The 19,789-nt window shown below is 61.4% G+C and overlaps 1 protein-coding gene across 4 annotated transcripts in view; it reads right to left on the bottom strand.

The window, feature by feature from the left end:
• The window catches only part of OLFM1 (olfactomedin 1), a 36,885-nt gene extending 20,590 nt beyond the window's left edge, over window positions 1-16,295 (bottom strand). For 3 of the 4 annotated variants that reach the window (XM_085019724.1, XM_085019719.1, XM_085019720.1), the window contains exons 1-2: window positions 16,009-16,295; window positions 2,184-2,333 (exon numbers count right to left, since the gene is read on the bottom strand). Coding sequence is in view for 3 of the 4 variants with exons in the window: in XM_085019719.1 (XP_084875845.1) it covers window positions 2,184-2,333; window positions 16,009-16,074 (216 nt within the window). In the remaining variant the exon portion in view is untranslated. Of the gene's footprint in view, window positions 1-2,183; window positions 2,334-4,263; window positions 4,569-16,008 lie in introns of those variants that run through there. The other variant, XM_085019717.1, reaches the window with a different exon arrangement.
• Between the last annotated feature and the right edge of the window lie 3,494 nt (window positions 16,296-19,789).

Genomic DNA, 19,789 nt, shown 5'->3' with positions numbered 1-19,789 from the left:
TCCAGTCAGGTCGGCCCCAGAACAGGTCCTGGGATGACAACCCCGGTGGATGCTTCCGATCTCCTTTGATCCTTACCGACCCCTGGGAGGTGGATGCTATTTCCAGTCCCATTTTACACACCAGGAGACCACGGCTCAGAGAAGTTCAGTGATCTGGCCACCGTCACACAGCAGCCAGCCACCACACTTTCAAACGCTGGGCCGTGTGCTTCATCAAAGAACAGAACGCGAGGCCCCCTGCCTGCCTTTGGCCAACTCTGGTTCCTGAGCCCTACCTGAGGGTGGCGGGGGGAGCTCTCAGGACACACTGGTGCCAGGCTCCTCCCACGGCCGGATTTGGGATCCAAGGCTGACTCTGGAAGCTTCTCAGGTGGGTTTTAACGACACTACGCCAGGCTGGAGAAACACACACAGCCGGGCCCCCGGTGCTCGGACAGCACCCCCTGAAGAACAGAGGGGGTGGGAGAGGGGCGGGGCGGGGGAGGGGACGGAGGGACACAGCCCTGCCCCCTCCTGGCGCAGGGAGCCAGCCGGGTCCACAACAAAGGGCTTCTGCTCTGAGAACACAGCGCCCGCAGGGTGTAAAATAGGGCTTTAAATTTTTAAGCAGTAAGGCTGTGACGCACAGGCAGGAAGGAGGGCTCCCGGGGGCTCCCAGAGCTTCTGGAACCCTCCCAGCACCTCCTCCCAAGGGCTCGAGGGGGGGCCCCCCAGCAGCCCGAGGCCCCTCTGCGCTCTGCCTCCCTCCTCTACCATAATGAATAATTAAAGGCCCAATTAGGCTTTGGTCTAATTTGGTGTTAATAAATGTTGGTGAAGCCCGTTACGTGCATTTGTCTTGAATTCTTTTCCAGGGATTTACTGGGGTGGCTGAAGGCCGGAGAACAAAGAACACACAGGCCCTCGGAGGGGAGCCGGAGGCTCAAGCTCCTCCAAGCCCTTCTCCTGCCAGGGAACCAGAGTCCCTGCCCAGCTGCTTCCAGAGGGCAGAGCATTTGTGTGCCTGTGTGTGTATCAACGAGCATCTGTCTGTGTGTGTGGTGTAGGGACTGCGTCTGTGTAATGAGTATTTGTGTGTGTTGTGTGCGTGGCGTATGCACATGTGTGCGGTGTGTGCAATACATGTGCGGTGGGAATACGTGTCTGTGTGCAAATGTGTGTTTGTGGGTGGTGTATGTGCGATGTGAGTGCTGTGTGTGTGCGCTGTGTGTGTGTGTGGTGTATACGTGGTGCGTGTGCATGCAGCGTGGTACGTGTGGGGTGTGGGGGTGGCTGTGAGTGTGTGTGTTTGCAGGTGGTGTGTGTGTGGTGTCTGTGGGCACGCGTGCACGTGAGCACTCGTGTGGGGTGAGTGTGCGCGGCGCCGGCTCTCAGGATGCAGAGGATCTGGATATAAGCGGCCCCTCCCTGGGGGGGAGGTGAGGGGGCAGAAGGACCACCCACTTCTCCTCCCCTCAGTAATCCCCCCCCTGCCCTGGCCCCGGCCCCCGGCTGGCTCTCAGGTTATCTGAGACTCAGGGTTCCCTAGTGGAATGTTCCAGGAAGCCAGCTGGCTGTGGCGTGGAGCACCAGCCTCCCCGGGGGTGGAGGGGGCAAGCCAGGAGGAAGGCGGGCCGGGCTTGCGAGCTGACGCCCCGCGCCCAGCTGTCTGGCTGGGGCCAGCTGGTCTCTCTCCCTGGGCCCAGACTCCCACTTTTTGAAATGGGGTGAACATCTTAAAACCTTCACCTGGATCTTGTGAAAATCAAGTGAAATAACAGATTCAAAATGCACCTGCAAAGCACACGTGCTATTCCCAGGTGTTTACACAGGCGGCAATTTTCTCTGCTTTGCACCTAGAAGGCAGCCACCGGGATGGACGTCCGGCTTGGCTGTCCCTAGGTCCTTCCACTCACAGGCATCTGGGCTCCAGCTCTGAGCCCGGGAACCACAGACTGTGGGTGGGACCTGGAGATGGGGGGGGGGAGCCCTGCACGTCTCCCAGGCTACGCCCAAGGGGTCTCCTCCTGGGCAGCCCGCGGGGGGCTCCATCCAGCCTCCTTCACAAATATTCCCAGTGGGACAGGCAGGGAAGAGTGAGGCCCTGGAGCCAGGATGGGCCCTGCAGGCCAGCCACGCCTCACTGCTGGCACGGGCACACACGGGCACGCACACACAGGCACATACAGCCAGCAAAGACTCACCTTCTCCAGCAGCTGCCTCAGCTGTTTCGTGCGGGCATCCCGTGAGCACATGGTCTGCTGGGGGGCGACCACCGTGCAGATACACCTGCCCTCGCTGTCCTGGGCAGAGCTGTACACCTGCCAGCTCTCCTCAGGGTTGGTGGGCAGCACCTAGAGGGGCAGATGGGGCGAGGGAGAGGGAGGGAGAGAAAGTGAGGGCACAAGAGAGCTTGGGGATGACTGTCCCCGTCCAACCCCCCCGGAAAGAATCAGTCCAAAGGCATCGGCCACGCGGGAGGAACACAGCCATCTCGCATCAGGATCCCCAGGGCTGGAGGGGAGTCAAATCATCATGACTCTTTCCAAAATGTTTTTAATTCAAGGGTTGTTTTTTTTTTTTTTTTTTTTGAAATCTAAGCGATGCCTGGAGTCTGGGCATCTGACCCAATTGCTACGTTAGGTGGAAGGGCGGGGTGGCCAGAGGCTGCGAGCTGGCTGAGGAGCAGGGCAGGAAAACAAGTGGCTGGTTGACTCACAGCGGGCACGTAATTTAGAAATCAGATCTCCGCCCCGTAAGGCGAGCAGGGAGGCTCGCGCAGCCTCGCTCCGCCGCTCCCTGAAGCTGGAGATGAAGCACCCGCGGCAAGAGCCGGCATCCAGCAGCAGCCTATTAGCCCAGAGCCGCAACGACCCCAAGCCCCGGCAATGTGCCTGCTGGCAGCCTGGCGAAAGCTGCCCGAGAAGCCGCCAGGCTTCCAACTCGCGCAGGCTGCCACCCACGAGCCATTTGGCGGATGCCACCAGTAACTCAGTCCTGAGGTGTGCAGGGGTCACACCCAACCTCAGTCCTGAGGTGTGCCCATCACGAAACCTCAGCTGGGCATGGCTGCTGACATGGGGATATGGCTGGTGTCACCTTGCAGCCCAGCTCAGGTGGTCTGGACCACCAGGTACACGCGGCAGACACGATGGCCCGAAACACTCCCTGAGCACAGACTCTGCAGCCTGCCCAGGGGCCTCAGGTCACCTCCCTGCTATTTTTAGTGTGGAGATGGGGAGAAGTTAGGCGCAGGGAGTCCATAGGAGACGCATTTCATTTCATTCATTTCCAACCCCAGGAGCTCAGGACCCAGAGCAGAAACAAAGTCGTTTGGAAGAAAACGCTGCATGCAGTTCTTGAAAGAGCAGGTGCCGGAGGGATGAAGGTCTCAGGAAGGGCCACCAGGATGCCTCCTCCCGGAGCGCCGCGCCCTTGACCGCCAAAACCCAGTGGGAAGCTGCGTGTCCTTCACCTCTCCTTTTAGCCAAGAGGGAGCCCGCCTGGGGCTCGCCCCTTCCGCCCCCACCCGCCCTGCCACCGAGGGGGGTGGCTCCAGCCTCCACCTAGGTCCGCGCAGCCCAGCGGAGGCCCTGGCTCTTGCCCCCTCCCCTAAGGCTTGGAGAGGGAGGAGAAGCATTAGGGGGATAGAGTGGGAGGGGGCGCAGAAGGTGAGGGGCGAGCTGCACAGCTGTGCCTCCCCGGCCCCGCCCGAGCCTCTGCACCCTGGCGGGCCGCGGACCGGTGGCCCTCGGCAAGGGGATGGGGCGGGAAAGGCGCTCAGGGACTTTGAGGGCAGGAGCTCCCGCGCGCCGGGGCCCCACTCCTGCCGGTCCAGTCGCCTTTTGCAAAGTAGGGCGGGCTCACTTCCGAGCCCAGGCTGGACCCAGCGACACTGGGGCGGACGGCGTCTCCACCCCTTACCTGCCGAGTGACCTTGGGTAAGTCCCCAAGACCCCTGCCTCAGCTTCCTCACCCCATCAACGGGGGCTTGCTAGCTGAATGAGGACTCCGAGCCTCGGCGTCCCTGGCAGGCTCCCTGGCCCCGACAGGGCACCCGGCAGAGGCAGGAAGCATCGCCTGGAGGGGACCTCGACCCGAGGAGAGGAGGGCGCTGGGGCCGGAGGGAGCAGGGTCGCCGCCGCAGCGCGCAGGAGCCACCGCGGGTCCCCCCGCGCGTGCCCTTGCCCTGCGCCCTGCTCCCCGCGCGGCGCGCGCCCGGGGCTGGGGACCGGGAGGGGGCGGGGAGGAGGCCCCGCCAGGGCGGGCGGCGGGCGCACTTACGCCGGTGCTGCGGTCCAGCGTCCCGCCGCTGGCCGCCGAGAGCTTGGTGGTGTTGAGGCCCACCAGCGAGGGCAGCGTCTGGGACATCCAGTTGGTGATCATGGCCATGGTGCTGAGCACAACCCCGATCTTGAGCAGCGGCACCGACATCGCGCCTCGAGTGCCTCCTGCGCCCGCGCCGCGCCGGCGCCGGCTCCGCGCCCCGGGCAGCCTTCAGGCGGCGGGCACCGCGGCGGGCAGGGGCGCCCGGCCGTGTCCCCGCGCCCCCTCGGCCCGCCGCCGCCCGCCCGCCGCCGCCGCCGCCCCGCGCGTCCCGGCCATGGTCGCGCCGCCCCGGGCGCCCGGGAGAGTGGCCGCCCCGCCGCTGGCCCCCGTCCGCTGCCGCCCGCCGCCGGGAAGGGCCGCCGGCTCCGGCTCCGGCTCCGGCTCTGAGCGCCGCGCTGGCTGCGCGCGCGGGGGCCGCGGCCGGGAGGCGGGGACACTGCCGGGCGGCGGCCGACGCAATCTGCCCAGGAAATGGGTGGATTTTTCCTCTCCACTCCGGCTCCCCGCCGCCCCCTGGCTGCTGCCGGCGACGTCTGCAGAGCCCTGCCGCCGAGGAGTTGGGAGGGGGTGACCCGGGAAGAAAGACAGACCACCGCCCCTCAACTCATCAAAATCCGCCCGCGCAGATGGCAGCGGCCTTAGCGCACCAGCTGGCCGCTGCCCTCCCACCCTCAAGGCCGCCAGCGAGCCAGGGCGGGCGCCCCTCTGAGACCCCACAGGGCTCGCTTCGTGGCTGCTGAGGACCTATCCTGCGGTGGCTCCTCGCTCCTGACAGCCGGGCAGCGCCCTGAAACCCAGCCTGGAAGGCGAGCTGGAGCCCAGCTCCAAAAGCAGCCCCTGGGGGGCTCTCCAGCTCCAGGGTTGCGGGAGGGGGTCAGGGAGAGGGAAAAGGCCCTTCAGGGAGCCGGGGACAGCCAGGAGCCCCTGGGTCTTTGCTGGCAGTGGAAGCACTGCCCAGTGCGGGCTCCTGGGTGCAGACCTGCTGGAGTGGTGCAGGAGCTGGGTCTGGGTTTGGGGTTCCCACCTGCCGGCAGGATTGCTAAAGCGGCCACACCCAGGACAAGAGTGGTGCAGGTGGGGCCCAGGTCAGGGACCTGGGGTCTGTGGCTGGGGAGCAGGGGTGAGTGTCCTCCGGCTCCCGCGGGGGCTCCTGGTGCCCAGGCAGAGAGCTAGCGCGGGCTGGCACGAGCCCCCAGCCCTGGACAGCATCAGCGCCAGGACACGTGTGAGTCTCTTGGAAGTGCAGGCCTGACTGGGTCAAACCCCTTGATAGGGTTTTAGAATGTGCAGGAGGCTCTTCTCACGGGAGATGGAAGATGCACGTCCTCCAGGCCCCCGTTAAACCTTCCCAGCCATTTGGGGAGTAGAGAACCCCCACCTCACTCACTGCCCTCTTCTCTGCCTGGGAGAAAATTCATCTCCCTTCCCGGATGGGGACTGAGGGTGGACGTCAGCACGAAGGAGCTAGCCTTCCTCCGGTCAAGCTGGACCGCACCTTCCAGGGCTCCTCTCTCTGCTCGGGTCCCTCTGTAGAGGGGACTCAATCACGGCCAGGGTGGTCCTGGCCTGAGCCTTGGGGGTGAGACCTTTGAGCTGAAGGGTCCCCCAGATTTGTTTTCCTGGCTAATGCACAGGATCTGGGGCAGCGGCTGGGCTGGAAGCAGCGAATTCCAACGGTTGGGGAAGCGCGCCACCTCCCAGCGCGAGCGGGTACTGCAGGCTCTGCTGGGTCCACGCTGAGTGCAGGTGCTGGGGCGGCAGTCACCCCAGCTCCGCCTCCTTTCTCTTTCAACGACCCTCTAACACAGATTTAGGGCCGAAAGCTGTGCCAACCCAAATCACTCACACCTGCTTCGCACCGCAGAAGGACACTGACCACTTATTTGTTGGACCAACTGTATAGAGCAGATTCCCGGGCACCGTGCAAACGAAAACTTAGCTACCACCAACTGAGTACATGCATTGCCAAGAAAGGCATCTCAGAGTGGTCACTCCGTGGGCAGACTCTGGGGCCAGACAGCCCGGGATTGAGCCCTGCTTCTGCCGCTTATTGGTTGTGAGGTCCTGGCGGAGGCAATTAGCCCTCCTGTGCCTCGGTTTCCCCATCTGTAAAATGCATTTCATAAGAGCAGCCGTTCTTTCTGGGGCATGTGAGGACTCAGTGACTCAGTGTGGAAGCAGATGTGGTGGCAGATAAGGGGGATCCTCCCTGTCACCCCCCTTTTTCAGAAGACCAAAGGGGCTCAGGGGAGACCCTCAGCTGAGCCACCAGTGACCGGTGCGTGAGCCCCTGGCAGAGCGGGGATTCAATGCTCCCAGCAACCCCTGTCACCTCCCCTAAGAGCTGATTGGCTGAGGACCACGCCCAAGATGCTGTGGATGCAGAGGCGCAGATGTGATGCCGAGGAGGTGCTGATGGCCGTGCAAACCGCTCCCAATACCCAGAGCCATACCTTCCAGGAAGGTGCGCTCCAAACGGGCAGATGCAGAGAACTTACAAAACCTCTCCTGATCTTGAAGAACTTGAGATTTCACGGCTGTCATGTCCCTGGGGATTTCTAACTGCTGCTCTAAAGAGAGGAGGGCCAACCCAGCCGGGCTTCTCCCCAGAGGAAATGAGAACCAGGTCGTTTGCAGCGATGAACCCAAGTCTGCTCCCAAGACCTGGCAGAGGCTAGACGCCCCCCTCCACCCCATCCCCAGCTTGAGGGGCTGCCTTCCACGCTCTAGGGGACAGGCAATTAGAGGCAGCCTGGAGATTTGAAACCCCCTTATCGTATTTCTCCTGAGCTAGCAATCCTGCTGGGGCGCCAGAAAGGGCGTGTGGCAACCCCTAAGACGCGGCTGAGAAGCAGCCGTTTTAAAATGCGGCTTTGGGTAACTGACATGGCATTCGCCAAATGTAGGCTGCACCCTGGAACTCCTACAGCTCCCTGGGGACGAAGCTGACCCCAGGAGGTCAAAGCACTGGGAGGGATGGGAGAAGAGCTGATTCACACCCACCCGGATGCCTTTAAACCCTGGTCGTCATCTGGCTACCTGTCTGTTCTCCATAGAGAATAGAATAAATGCACGGTCTCACCCCTCCTCCCAGATAGAGCGCGTGCGGACAGGACCGGTCTGTGTGGTGCACCCGCTCCCCACCCAGCTGGGAGCCCGCACCTGTGCTGCTCTGACCGCTGAGAGGTTCGAGGGAACTCACTTCCAGCTCATCTAATCTCAAACCCAAATCCTCTGCAGTGTCCAGAATCTATGACTCAGTAGGAAGAAACTACTGCTTTTAAGGCATTTAGAAGCCCCAAGCAAGTGTAATTTGATTTAGAAGCTGTACAGTATTTCCCAAAGCAAACTGTGCCTTGTCAAGGATGCAGGATTAAAGGATCCACGGCGTCGACCAAACCAAGGGTTCTTCAGAAGCAGCTGAAATCCCGGTTTCTGCACGGCTTTTGCTTCAGCAAGGGCTCCCTTCGTTTTGCGACTCTGAATAACCATCGTTCTACTGCTGGAGCCGGTACCGCGCCCCGGACACCCTCAAACTAAGTACGCCACGCACATGATCCTGACAGACGCCCTGCGGCGGTGCTAACGCGGGCTCCGCTTTATAGAGGAGGCACCTTGGGCTTCGAAGGATGACAAGATCTGTCCAAGGTCACAGGGTGGGCCAGCTGTTCCCAGGGCCAGGCTCAAAGCCATGGACCCCCCTGCCCTTCAGAGGTCGTGGTGTTTCGGTCCGAGGTCGCTGAACGGGTGGGGGCCTAAGGAACAGTGGGTGTTTATTGTTCCCAGTTCTGGGGGCCGGACGATGGCGATCAGGACGCCGCGCCGGCGGCGTGGTCGCGACCTGGTGAGGCCCCCCGGGTTCTGGGTGGGGCCTCCTCACTGTGTCCCCAGCGCCAGAGGGGAGGGGCTCCCTGGAACCTGATTATGAGGGACCAGGACCCAGACCGATCCCAATGACCCCACCTCCTGCTACCATCGTCTACGGGGGCAGGATTTCAACACCATTCAGGGGACACAAACACTCAAACCCCAGCAGGAGCCACGGAGAAATCTCTCGAGGTGCAGAAATAGCAAGATCTGTGTGGCCAGAGGCGCCCGCCAACTGCACGATGCCACAGGGCACGGTGGCCAGGACGTGTCTGCTGGAGCATTCCGGAGCCCTCAGCTCAGCGTGGGAGGGCTGTGAGCGCTCCCCTCTGCCCAGTGATTCTGGGCGGAGCCTGCTCAGCTGCCCCTACGGGCCAGGGTTCTGTCCTCACGCCAACCCCTTCCAGCCTTGACCTTGGTGGGCTCTGTGCACATTTGCCAGCACACGTGAAAACAAGAATGCCAGCCTCCACGGCCCGGGTTCCACGGCGCCCAACGTGAACACTGATGTTACATAACCGTGAACGCCTCCTCCTGCCTGCAGCCCTGTTGTTCTGCTAAGGGACCGCCCTGGGGGGTTGGGGAGTCACTGAATGAAGCCCCACCACAGCTGTGGGACACACCCGTCCCCTGGCCTGGACAGGAACCAGGTCCACAGGGCGGGGACTTGCTGGGGCCAGGGCCAGCCCCCAGGCTCCTGGACCTAGGGACAGTCCCCAAAGGACAGGGTTTAGATACCCTTTTGCTGTTTAAGAATATGCATAGTCCCCTCGAGCTATTTGCATATATGGGGGGGGCAGGGAGGGATGGAGGGGAGAGAAGAAGGAGGGAGGAAAGAGAAGGATGAGCGTGGGGGGGAGAAAGTGGGGAGAGGGAGGAGGAGACTGGGGGGGGCTCTTCTGCTCCCCCCACCCCTCTTCCTGTCCCCCTGGAAGAGGAATGTCTTTGGAGCAGGGAAGACGTGGTCCAGGCGGGGCGCCGCGGGAGGAGCCACGGCTCTCTGGAACTTTCTCTCCCCGTGGCCTCGGGAGACCACAGTGGGCCGTCCTTCCCTCTGCCTTGTCCTCAGGTTCAAGCCCCCTCTCCGACGTGGGGCTTCGGGTCTCTGGTATGCCTCAGACAGTCACATCCAGACAGTGGGAGGGAGGCCCCATTTGGGGGTAGTTGCCCCAACAGAAACGGGGTCCCCTTCTAGGGGGAAGGCTTTGAAGAACCCGGGACAGGAGGATTCCGCCGGCACCTGGCCCTCGGGGCTGAGCGGGTGAACTTGACTGCTTCCTGCTTCCCAAGTAAGGGGACTCATTTTGAAAACATCCAAGAGTCAACTCTGGGGTCCGGCAGGAAACACCCCAGAAAGTCGCACTTGCTCAGGGCAGAGGACTTGGTGCCCCCAGACCGGGGAGCCTTCCGCACGCGGCCGCGCCCCTGGGGACACGCTGGGCCCTCAGGACGTTCCCAGCGCCTCCAACGCTGAGGCCCCTCTGCCTGCAGAGCCCAGGCTCCGCCTCAGACACCTCGGCCCCTCCGCCAAGGGCTGCTGTCGTCCCGGGAGAAATCCCTCGAGTTGCTGACACTGTGACTCAACCGCCTTCTCCCCAGCGGCCACAGGCCTCCACGTCCAAGTCTGCAGAGTGAACAGGACAAGATCCGGGGGCTGGGCTGCCCGGATGGGAGCGAGGGAGCAGGGTACCCACCCATCTGAGAGCAGAAGTGTTCGGCATCCTGAGAGCTCTTTTCTTTGAGTCATGCTAGGCTGCCATTTACAACCAGCACCCTGGGCTATAGTAGAGCTATTTATAGTATTTATAAACACACTTTTGTTCTTCCCTGACCCTCAGACACCCGAAGCAAGTGGGAGTGACGTTCTTTCCACTGGTGAGAGCCCTGGGGACAGCCTGGGGGCCCCCGTGCCAGGAGGTTAAGCTCCTGGGGCGTCTCGCGCACTCCCTACCCCACCGCGTGGAAGCGGACGGCCCCAGGCGACAGCATCAAGGTGGACAAAGCCCGGGCTTCGGCCCCCGCCCTCCCTTCTCTCCCCTGGACCCCTCAATCCAGCCTCTTTCTAGGCACCCACCCTCTTACTGGCTGTCTGATCTTAATGTCACTGCACTGGACACAGGAACGGTGCCCAGCCAATCGCCCCCTGCCAAGACCAGGATGAGTGGACAGGGAGTCCACGTCTTCTAAACCTGTTCAAGAGTAAGGAAGTCACTGTCGCCCACTGTCACCTGGGCGCTGGTCATGGGACTTAACCTGGGTGCCCAAGCAAGGGAGGCCGTGTCGGCAACGAGAAGCCTCCTCACGGCGGTGGCGTTGTCTCCCCGTAATTATGTGACACGCAAGGTAACAGTGTAACCAGGACCTTAGGGGGTCTGGGGCAAACGGTCAGAGGTTTAGAGGTGACAGCAGCTAAGAAGGCCGGCGTCCTATTCTTGCTCCCTGCATCTCAATGGCCACGCACCTGCTGGGAGATGCATCCGGGGGTGCAGGGCTTGCTGCGGACCCCGCCTTTGGGTTGGAGAGAAGACCCCACCCCCTAGGCTCCTCCCCTTCCAAGAGCCAAGCTCCAGGGTCAGAGCAGGCCAAGCATCAAGCACCAAGCATTGAGTTTCGGGCCACCCAGTTAGAGACCCGGCGTTCGAGGCCGTGTCCTGAGGCCCTGGAGCCACCGTGTGGACACCAGGTACCTCCTGTCTTACTGGTTCTCGGGGACATGAAGCCACTCTCTCTTTTTATTTTTCTCTCTCCGCCTTAACGAGACAGACCTGGGACTGCATCTGGGGTCTGTCACCTTCTGGCTGGGCCACTGGGCAGGTTACCAGCCCTGCCTCCAACCTTGGTTTCCTCCTTGCGGTCACAAGGACAACCACACCGTCGCTGGGCAGCGTGCAAGGGACCCAGATCAAGCTCCTGGTGAGGAGTGTGACATGGGGAGTGTGATACGCCGTGACACTCAACAGATATTAAACTTGGGACGGGTTTTCTCTCTGGTGCTGTAAGCTCCTGGCGAGTTTCTTATGTGTAATAATCTGATAAATGAAGAGATATGTGTACTTTCCGGTTCCACTGTCCCCTCCCCCCCAAATCTCAGCCACCGGGGGGATGACCTGCTCGCAGTGTCCCAGCCAGAAGCGCGTCCACAGGGCACCTGTCCCCGCCGAAAACTGGCTCCTGTCCCCGTCAGGCCAGCTCGCAGCTGCCATGCATCTAATTCGGCTTAGCCCGTAATTAGTTTGTTATCCCTTTTTACACGGGGATGTTAATACCGATTACAGGGCCTGATAACTTCAGTCACAAAGACAACCCAAGGCAGAAAATTGTCTCTCTTTTAACTGGGGAGAGGCTGAGGTCCGTGGAACGAGGAGCAAATTGCTTTCAGAGACGAAGCAGCTGCCTCACACGGAGGACCACAGCCGCGGCACCCTGGGGTCCCGAGCCTTCCCACCCAGAAACGCAGACTCCTCCCAGTCCGGCAATTTGTGGGGCCGACCTCAGTGCAAAGACGGAATAAAACGCAGGCCTTCTGAACTAGCTGGTTAGGAAACGACCCAGTGTTGCCAATGCCCCCGGATCCCGGTACCGCCAACACCCCAGTGGCCAGGGCGGAGGTGGGACTACGAGCCAGGGAGCCGAGGGCCTGGGGTGATGGGCAGGGGGTCACTGAGATGGTGGGGACCAAGTTTAGGTTCAAGCAGGTGACAGAATTCACGCTCCCCTCTGAATGGATGGTTTTCTTCTTGCTAAGTCTGTTCGGGGCAGTGGGTTGGGGTCTTCTGCTAAGTCTGTTCGGGGCAGTGGGTTGGGGTCTTCTGCTAAGTCTGTTCGGGGCAGTGGGTTGGGGTCTTCTGCTAAGTCTGTTCGGGGCAGTGGGTTGGGGTCTTCTGCTCTCGCTGAATGTGAGGGGGAGAAGACAGATTTAAAGAGATGGGTCTCAGGGGGATGCTGGCGCGGAGTCAGCCCCTCTGTGACACCTGCCTGACTGGACTCCGCACCCATCACGGCTCCCCCACCCCATCCCAGAGTCTACTCACACCTCTTCTCAGGTGCCCTGACCTGCAAACAGCCAACCAAGCTCGGGACAAGCACGCAGCAGTCACTCCATAAAGCCTGAAGACAGCCCCAGTAACAGCTGGCGCTCAGGGATGCCCTCTGGTCATTTACAGATGGCACCCCCCACCCCCACCCCAAGCATCAGCATCCTCAAGAAGTGAGGAATGGCCCCGCCCAGCCTGGGGTCAGGCCCCACCTCGCGGGTTAGGCCCCGCCCAGCCTGGGGTCAGGCCCCAGCTCCACCTGGGGTTAGGGGCCCAGTGAGATAAACCAGCCCTTCAAGACTTGTTTGCTGAACCCGGATGCAAAAGCATAGGTCCTGGGCCCTTCTTTGCGCTGCGACCTCGGTGTGCAGCCCTCCTGCTGCTCAGCTGTCCTGTCCCGCCCTCCTTCTCCGGCTCACCCAGGGGCAACCATGGACCAGCTGAAACAGCACCCCTTCTGCAAAGCAGCTCAGAGCTCCGAACTCCCTCCACTCGGATCCCAGAGCCCTCATGCCTCCTAAAGAAGTAGTTACCGCAGAGCCTCAGGTCTCCCCGCCTGGATGCCAAATGGCCAGGCTTGCACTTGGCCTTGCCAGCCCGGGTTTGACCGAGCTAAGCCTGACCAGCAGGCATCCGAGAGCCGCGTGAGGCAGGAAAGGAGGACAGGACCCGGGTGGGGGTTTGTCGTGGGGAGACATCTTCGAGCATCAGCAAGCTTCAGCCTCCTAGTTTTAAAAAGTTGGCAGCTCAGGCTAAAGCCGAGAGCCTGTCTCAAGGTCACCGGGGCAGGGCTGGTGGGACTGGGGAGGGTGAGAGCAGAGGGGGCAAGGTCACCGGCACAGAGCTGCCGGCCCCTTTCACGCCGTCACACACGTGGTTCCCTTGTGGTTCTCTCAAGGGACGGCAGGGCTGGGGTGGGGGGAGTCGGGGGGTGGCGCTCGGGCAGCCCCAGGCTGCCCCACCGCCCCCAAGACGGGAGATCAGCTCCTCTCCCGCACCTGCTGGGGTGCTCCAAGGAGGCTTCTCAAGGAGCTCGAAATGCCAGCCTTTTATTGACAACCACAGAACAAAACCCAGTAAAGCGTCCTTCTGTCTGGGGACAGAGTTCATCTGGGCCCAGGAGCCTGGCGCATAGTAGGTCATCCATCACTAGGTGGCATTTGATTGAGCGGCTCACCGTAAGCGAGCTGTCGGGAGAACAGATGGCCTGGCTGTGGGCTCTGTCCCTCCCGCCACCCCCCCATCCCCCGCCCGTCTGCCTGCATCCTTCGGGTGGAGATTGGGAAGCGCAGGTCAAAACATGCGGGCTGGCTCGTTCCCATTTGAACAGGTGCTAATCCACCACCACAGTGGCCCCAGAACGTGTGTCCCCATGCCTCAGAGGGGCCCTCGGGGTGAGCGAGTGGCTGGGGGAGCAATTCGCCTAAAGTGGACGTGGGAAAGGGTGAAGGGGACACAGACGCACGCGGCTCCGTCACCTGCATGCTGCTCCCCCTTCTCCTGAAGTCGAAGTGTTTTATTCGCTCACACACGTAGGCAGCAAAAATGCTCCTGACAGCACGCAGCGTAGCCTCCTAGGCTCGACTCGCTTTGGGACCCAGGAAGCAAGATTCTTGGGTGGGGGTGTCCCTGAGCAGCTCTCGGACCCAGAGCAGCCCCGTCCCCACCTGAGAGGTCACTGCTAAAGGCAGAGCACCCCTGGCCTGACCCCGAAGAAGCCCACCGCGGCGGGATCAGGACGGCCTGCGTCTCTGGAGCTGGGGACCGAGCCAGCCTCTCTCTGACCCCTTCGCAGACTTGAAAGGGCTGGGAAGGTTGAGCCGCTGCTCTAAGATCCCAGCACAATTAGGAATAATTGGCTTCCAGCAGAAGATTCTGAACACGTAGCCTCAGAGGCAGGGCCCAGGGAGGGTACCGGCTGTGTAGAGGGAGGTGTCCCCCTGGGAGATCTCACAGCTCAGCTTCCAAAAGAGGAACTTTCCAAAGAAAACAATCCTGCTTCCCTTCCGCCCCGGGTGGGCGGGGTGGGGTGGGGGGGGTGGCTGTGGGCTCAGGGAGCTGGCTGGAGTCCTGAAGGGGCCGTCGGGAGAACGGGGGGCAGGGGGCAGGCGCGTGGGCAAGACCTGGCCACTGTGGGCCCCTCAGCGAGGACGGGGGTTCCCGTCATGGAGACAAAGCTTCCACACAAGCTGGACCAAAAGTTTCTTTCAAGAACAGGGGATCTTTCAAAAGATGGAGAAGCAAACATCTGGAGGAGAAGCATCTCGCGAGGGCGGGGACAGGGCTAGGGGAGCCTGGAGGTGGCCAGTGGGGCCTGGGGAGCCTGGCCAATGGCCGGCGGGGCCTGGGGAGCTGGAAGGCAGCCACTTCCAGGGCCACCCAGACCAGCCACCTCTCTCCCGAGACGTCGGAATAGGGCATAAGCTTTCTGGCCCCTTCCTGCCGCGTGTGCTCATGCCTAGGGTGGGAGCATGTGGGAGCGTGTGTGTGAGTGTGCACGCGTGCCTGCACACAGTGTCCATCCACAGGGCACAAGCCCGCCCTCAGCCAGGCCTTCCCAGCAGCCGAGACAACTTCCCTGCCAGAGACCACGCGGCACCTCCCTAGGGGGCCCGGCTGACGGTCCTAGAGGCACCAGGGCAGGCGCCCTCGGCCTAGATGGGATGACCCCCCCCCCCCCCCGACGCTGGAGCCATGGCTGCACCTGCTGGCAGAGCCAGGGAGCCGGCAAGGGCTTCAAGGCAAAACAAGGGAAGCTCCTTCCAGAGCCTTCTCTCTTGCAATCTGCCTCTCCCCGTCTCTTCTCTCTTTTGTTTCCTCTTTTATTTGGAGAGGGAGGGGGCAGCTGGCACTTGGGGCCGAGGAGCTGGCAGCCCATCCACCTCCCGGACAAAGGGCCAGCATCTCCCAGCTCCGACCATGGCACAGGGGCACCGTTGAAAGGGCATTTTAATGTCACTCTGAGCAGCCTGACTCCTGAAGCTGGCAGGCTCTTCCCAGCACCCTGGCGCCAAAGGAACACCCCCTGCCCAGCACTCCCGGACAGCCCTTCTCCTCCCAGAGCTGCCAGCTCTGAAATGCAATTTTAAAATGGAGAATACCAGCCAGCCAGAGACAGGCTCTCTGTTGATACACTGTTCGGGGACACAAGCCACTTAAAATGCCCAGCGGTCTCTCCACTCGCTCGCCGCTGACACTTCACGCCGCCCATGTGGCCACAACCCCAGCCCCAACCCAACCCAACCCAACCCTCCACAATGAGCCTACAATGCACCTCAGCCCCGGACACAGCGCCTGCCATCCCGGGTCTGGTCTCCATGGCACCACCCCTGCCGCCTGCTTGGGGAGCCCAAGGGCAGCGTTATAGCCCAAGGCAAGGATGCAGGATGCTCCAGAGGGGGGATGCTGGGGGTGGGAGTTAGGTCAGATCTGCCTCTGAAAATGCCAGGGGCTTGGACATCCTGCTCCTCCGTCTTCCTCCCAGACGACAAGAGCAGCCAGATGGCCCCCTTCGGCTGCCCTCTGAACTTCTCAGCAGGGAGTGGGAGGCCACGGAGGCCAGGAGGGAGTGGTCAGGGCTGGGGGTCCTGGGGGACGGAGCAGCAGTCTCCGATCAGCCCGCACTCCTTCCTCCACCCCAGGTGCGGCTGGCACTCTGGCCCCCTCCCCAAGCCCGCGGCCGGGGGCGCCCGGGTCGGGGGCGCCGGGCCGCGCCGAGCTGCTCCCGACTTTGCCAGGCGCCCCGGGGCCGGGCGGGGGCGTCGCACGCAGGGAGGAAAATGGCGTCGGACGCTCGTACCTGAGTGAGTTCAGTGCCCATCAGGATGAGGAAGAGGAGGCCGAGGAGCTTCCGGGCCGGGGGCATGTCTCGAGGCCACCTCCAACGTCCTGGCGTGCGGGGGGCCCTGGGTGCTCGGCGGCCGGCGGCTGCGTGGACGCGGACGCGCTCCCGGCTCTGCTCTGCTGGCTCCGCGGCGGCGCCCGGCCGTGTCCCTGCGCCTTCAGCACCGGGAGCAGGTGGCGCGCGGGGTCTGCTGCGCGGAGCCTCCGCTCTGCATCTCGAGCGCGTCGAGCGGCTCCGCGATCGGCCGGGCTGGGCGGCGGGCGGGGCGGGCCGCCCCTCGGCCCCTCCTCGGCCCCTCCTCCTAACGGCCCCGCGCCCGCACAGCTCGGGCGCGCGGCTGCACCGCCCGGGTGCCAAAAGTTTGCCGGGAAGGGGCGGGGGCGGGGTGGCGCAGAGGGACCCGCGCGCCACGCTCGCGCGCGGGAGCAGGGAGGGTGGCGGCGGCGGCGGGGAAGCAGGCTGGGACAGGATGTGACATCAAAAAGGCGGGGGAAATTTAACTCGGGGAGAAAACTTCACCCTGGCTGGCGGCAGCCGCCGCAGGACTCCAGGCCCCTGGCGTCTGGAATGGGGACCCCCGGCCCAGGGCCCTGGGGAGCGGGGATCCGGGCCCTCCTGGACTCAACGGGTGGTCGCAGAGCGCCCGGGATGAGGGCTCAGGATGGAAAGGCCTTTGGAGGCCCCCTTTCCGTGAGATAAGATGAGACTCAGAGCCAGGAGGGTTGAGGCTGGGAGTGGGTTGAGGGGGATGGGATCGGAGCTAGAAAGTGGGTCATCTGGCAGGACAGGTCTTTTTCCTGTGCATCTGGGGTGGCTCGAAAGAGGAGGAAGGGAGAACGCTTGGCGTGCTGGGGCTTCTGTCCCCAGCCAGTGCTGGGTGAGGGTCTGTCCTTGTGTTCCTGGTTCCCATGCGTCCGTGTGGGCGTGGGCACTGACAGCCCTGTTAGTCTGCTGGAGATCAAGGGCACGGGGGTTGAGACCGAAGCAGACACAGCTCTGCCTGCCTTGCAACGGGAACCTAGGAGAGAGGCTCCCTAGCTGGCGCTGTGAGCTTCCAGAACCCCCTAACCTGCCAGTTCTTCCACCCTCGCCCCCCCAGGAGGTGAAAAAGATGCACCTTCTCCTCGGGGTCACCCCCACACTCTCACATGGACCCCCAGCCAAGATCCCAGGGAGCTCGTCCTGGGGGCCACATCTTCCATCTAAATCCCCGACCTGGGGGGAGAAGACTCTGAGCCCCTGGTTTTTCTGAGACGCTGAGCTGGTCGTAGGTGTTTAGAAACATCCTTCTCATCTCTGCCCCCGTGTTTAGTGTTCCGTCTATGGGAAAGAAACTCCAGAAGGAAAATGCCTAACAGCAAAGGGGCTCCAGACCTGATAATCTCAGAATGCCAGCCCTCATCTGTCACAGGTGCGGGGGCTGGAGCCTGGGGGCGTGACTCGCGGGGGCATCAGGCAGTCCCCGAGCAAGGGCGGATGCTGTTCACCCCACACTGGAGGTGGTGCCCCTGGGTGCCTGGGGTGAAGGAGCTGGAGGCGTGTTCCCTGAGAAGAGGGACGGGGATGGGGCCAGCCCACCTTCCGCTCTGCCCCTCCTGGTTTATTGGTGGAGCATTCTCATTCTCGTGCCAGGAGAGAAAGCTGTTGGTGACGCCCGTGGCCTCTGGGCCTCCTGGTGACCCCGGAGAGAGGCTGCATTTGGCCCTGGCTCCCCCTGGGAGTGGCTCTCTGAGCCTCAGTTTCCCCTCCTGTAGAATGGGGTCGACGGAGGCCGTTGCCAAGATCAAGGGCAGGGCTGGATGAAAGCATTGTGTGAACCTGCAGAGACAGTGATATGAAGAGCGGACAGGGCCTGGAGGTTCTGCAGCACCCCCGCTCCGCCAGTCTCTGCCTCAGCCTCCCCATCCTTGTCCTGGGGCGGCTGCAGCTGCCCCGGGTACAAAGAGGACAGAGGCTCAGGAGGGGGGGGGACACGGTCCTGGAGCTGCACTGTGACCGCATCTTTGGTCGGGAGAGGAAGGCTGTATTGATGACCTCAAGTGAAGCGAGCGCTAAGATCTAACTGTAGTAAGACTTGTTTTTCTTTCAAAAATCACACAACCATACACGAACCAGTAATCCCCCTTCTGAACGTCTACCCAAAGGAGCTGACGGCAGCGTCTCAAGCAGGGATTTGAACAGCCCTGCTCGTAGCAGCTCTTCCCGCAGCAGCAAAAAAATGGAAACCCAAGAGTCTGTGGACGGATGAAGGAATAAACAGAATGTAGGTTGTTCACACGACGGATTACCATTCCGCTCCGCCGTTAAAAGGAAGGGAAACCTGGACCTCCTGTCATGGCTCAGCGTAACGAACCCCACTAGCATCCATGAGGACACAGGTTCCATCCCTGGCCTCCCTCAGTGGGTTAAGGATCCAGCGTTATCGTGAGCTGTGGTGGAGGTTGCCGACGCGGCTTGGATCTGGCGTTGCTGTGGCTGTGGTGTAGGCTGGTGGCTACAGCTTCAATTAGACCCCTAGCCTGGGAGCCTCCAGATGCTGCAGGTGTGGCCCTAAAAAGACACAAAAAATAAAATAAAAAAGTGAAAGGAAGGGAACTCTGACACAGGCTGCGAAGATAAATCTTGACGGCCCTTTTCCCCGCGTAGAAGGGGCCAGTCCCAAAAGGGCGAGAACTGTGTGCTTCCACTTCAGTGCAGCATCTCCACGAGGCAAATTGGCAGAAACTGAACATTGATTAGAAGGTACCAGGGAGTGAGGGAGGAATTACCTGATGGTACAGAAAGTTCTGGAAATCGTGATGCTAGTTGCATGATGTGGTAAATGCCTTCAGTGCCACTCAATTGTACACTTGATTAAAATGGTTAAATTTTTACTAAATGATTCATATATTTTACTATACACAATTTTTACCACTGTTAAAAAATGATAATGTCCTATGCCAAAAGGGTTGAATTGTACACGCCAAGTGGCTGAATTGTTTGGTATGTGAATTCTATCTTAAGGAGGTTGTTTTCGAAAGTTACACAGGAGTTCCCTGGTAGCCTAGTGGTTAAAGACTTGGCTTTGTCCCTGCTGCACTTCTGGTTACTGCTGTGGTACAGTTTGGATTCCTGGCCTGGGAACTTCCATATGCCGTCGGCACAGCCCAAGAAAGAGAAAAGTTACACAGACTCGTTACCGTATTGCTTTTAAAAAGTAACATGCTTTTAAAAAAGAACACAGCAACCCAACAAAAGCCCACTGCCCAGAATAAGCTGTGTTGTGACCAGATGGTTGCGATGCCGACATGTTTCCGTGTGTGTGTGTTGTGTGTTGTGTGTGTGCATACAAGGACATACAAGGAAGACGCGTCAGATAGTGTCCCCTAAAACCAAATCTGACCCCTGACTGTGGGAGATCCCCTACCATGCCTGCCTTGTCTCCATCCAAGAGGCAGCCCTACCTGCCTGCTGGGTGCAGGGAGGGATCTTCAGCTACGGGAAGTGCCCAAGATGTGCCAGGCTCACGAGCTCAGGGCTGGAGGCAGAGGGCAGAGGAGCAGGTGCTGATGGACACGGTTCGCAACTTAGAATCTTCGGCTGTACTTGAACTTAATGGAGGATGGGAAAAGGATGCCAGGCTGGAGAAGTGGCTACTAAAATGCCTCTGCCTTCACCCAGAGCTGCTATCCCCTAGAACAGCCCTCTAGTACAGACGAAGGGGGTCTGCGTGGACCCTTCCCCACGTGGAGGGGAA

Source organism: Sus scrofa, chromosome 1, assembly GCF_054392235.1.
Source record: "Sus scrofa isolate SSC_HxYL_T2T_F1_AM1 chromosome 1, Sscrofa_HxYL_maternal_Yorkshire_Landrace_v2.0, whole genome shotgun sequence".
NCBI lineage: Eukaryota > Metazoa > Chordata > Mammalia > Artiodactyla > Suidae > Sus > Sus scrofa.
The sequence above is the reverse complement of the archived record's forward strand: the minus strand, read 5'-3'. Positions and strand labels throughout refer to the sequence as shown.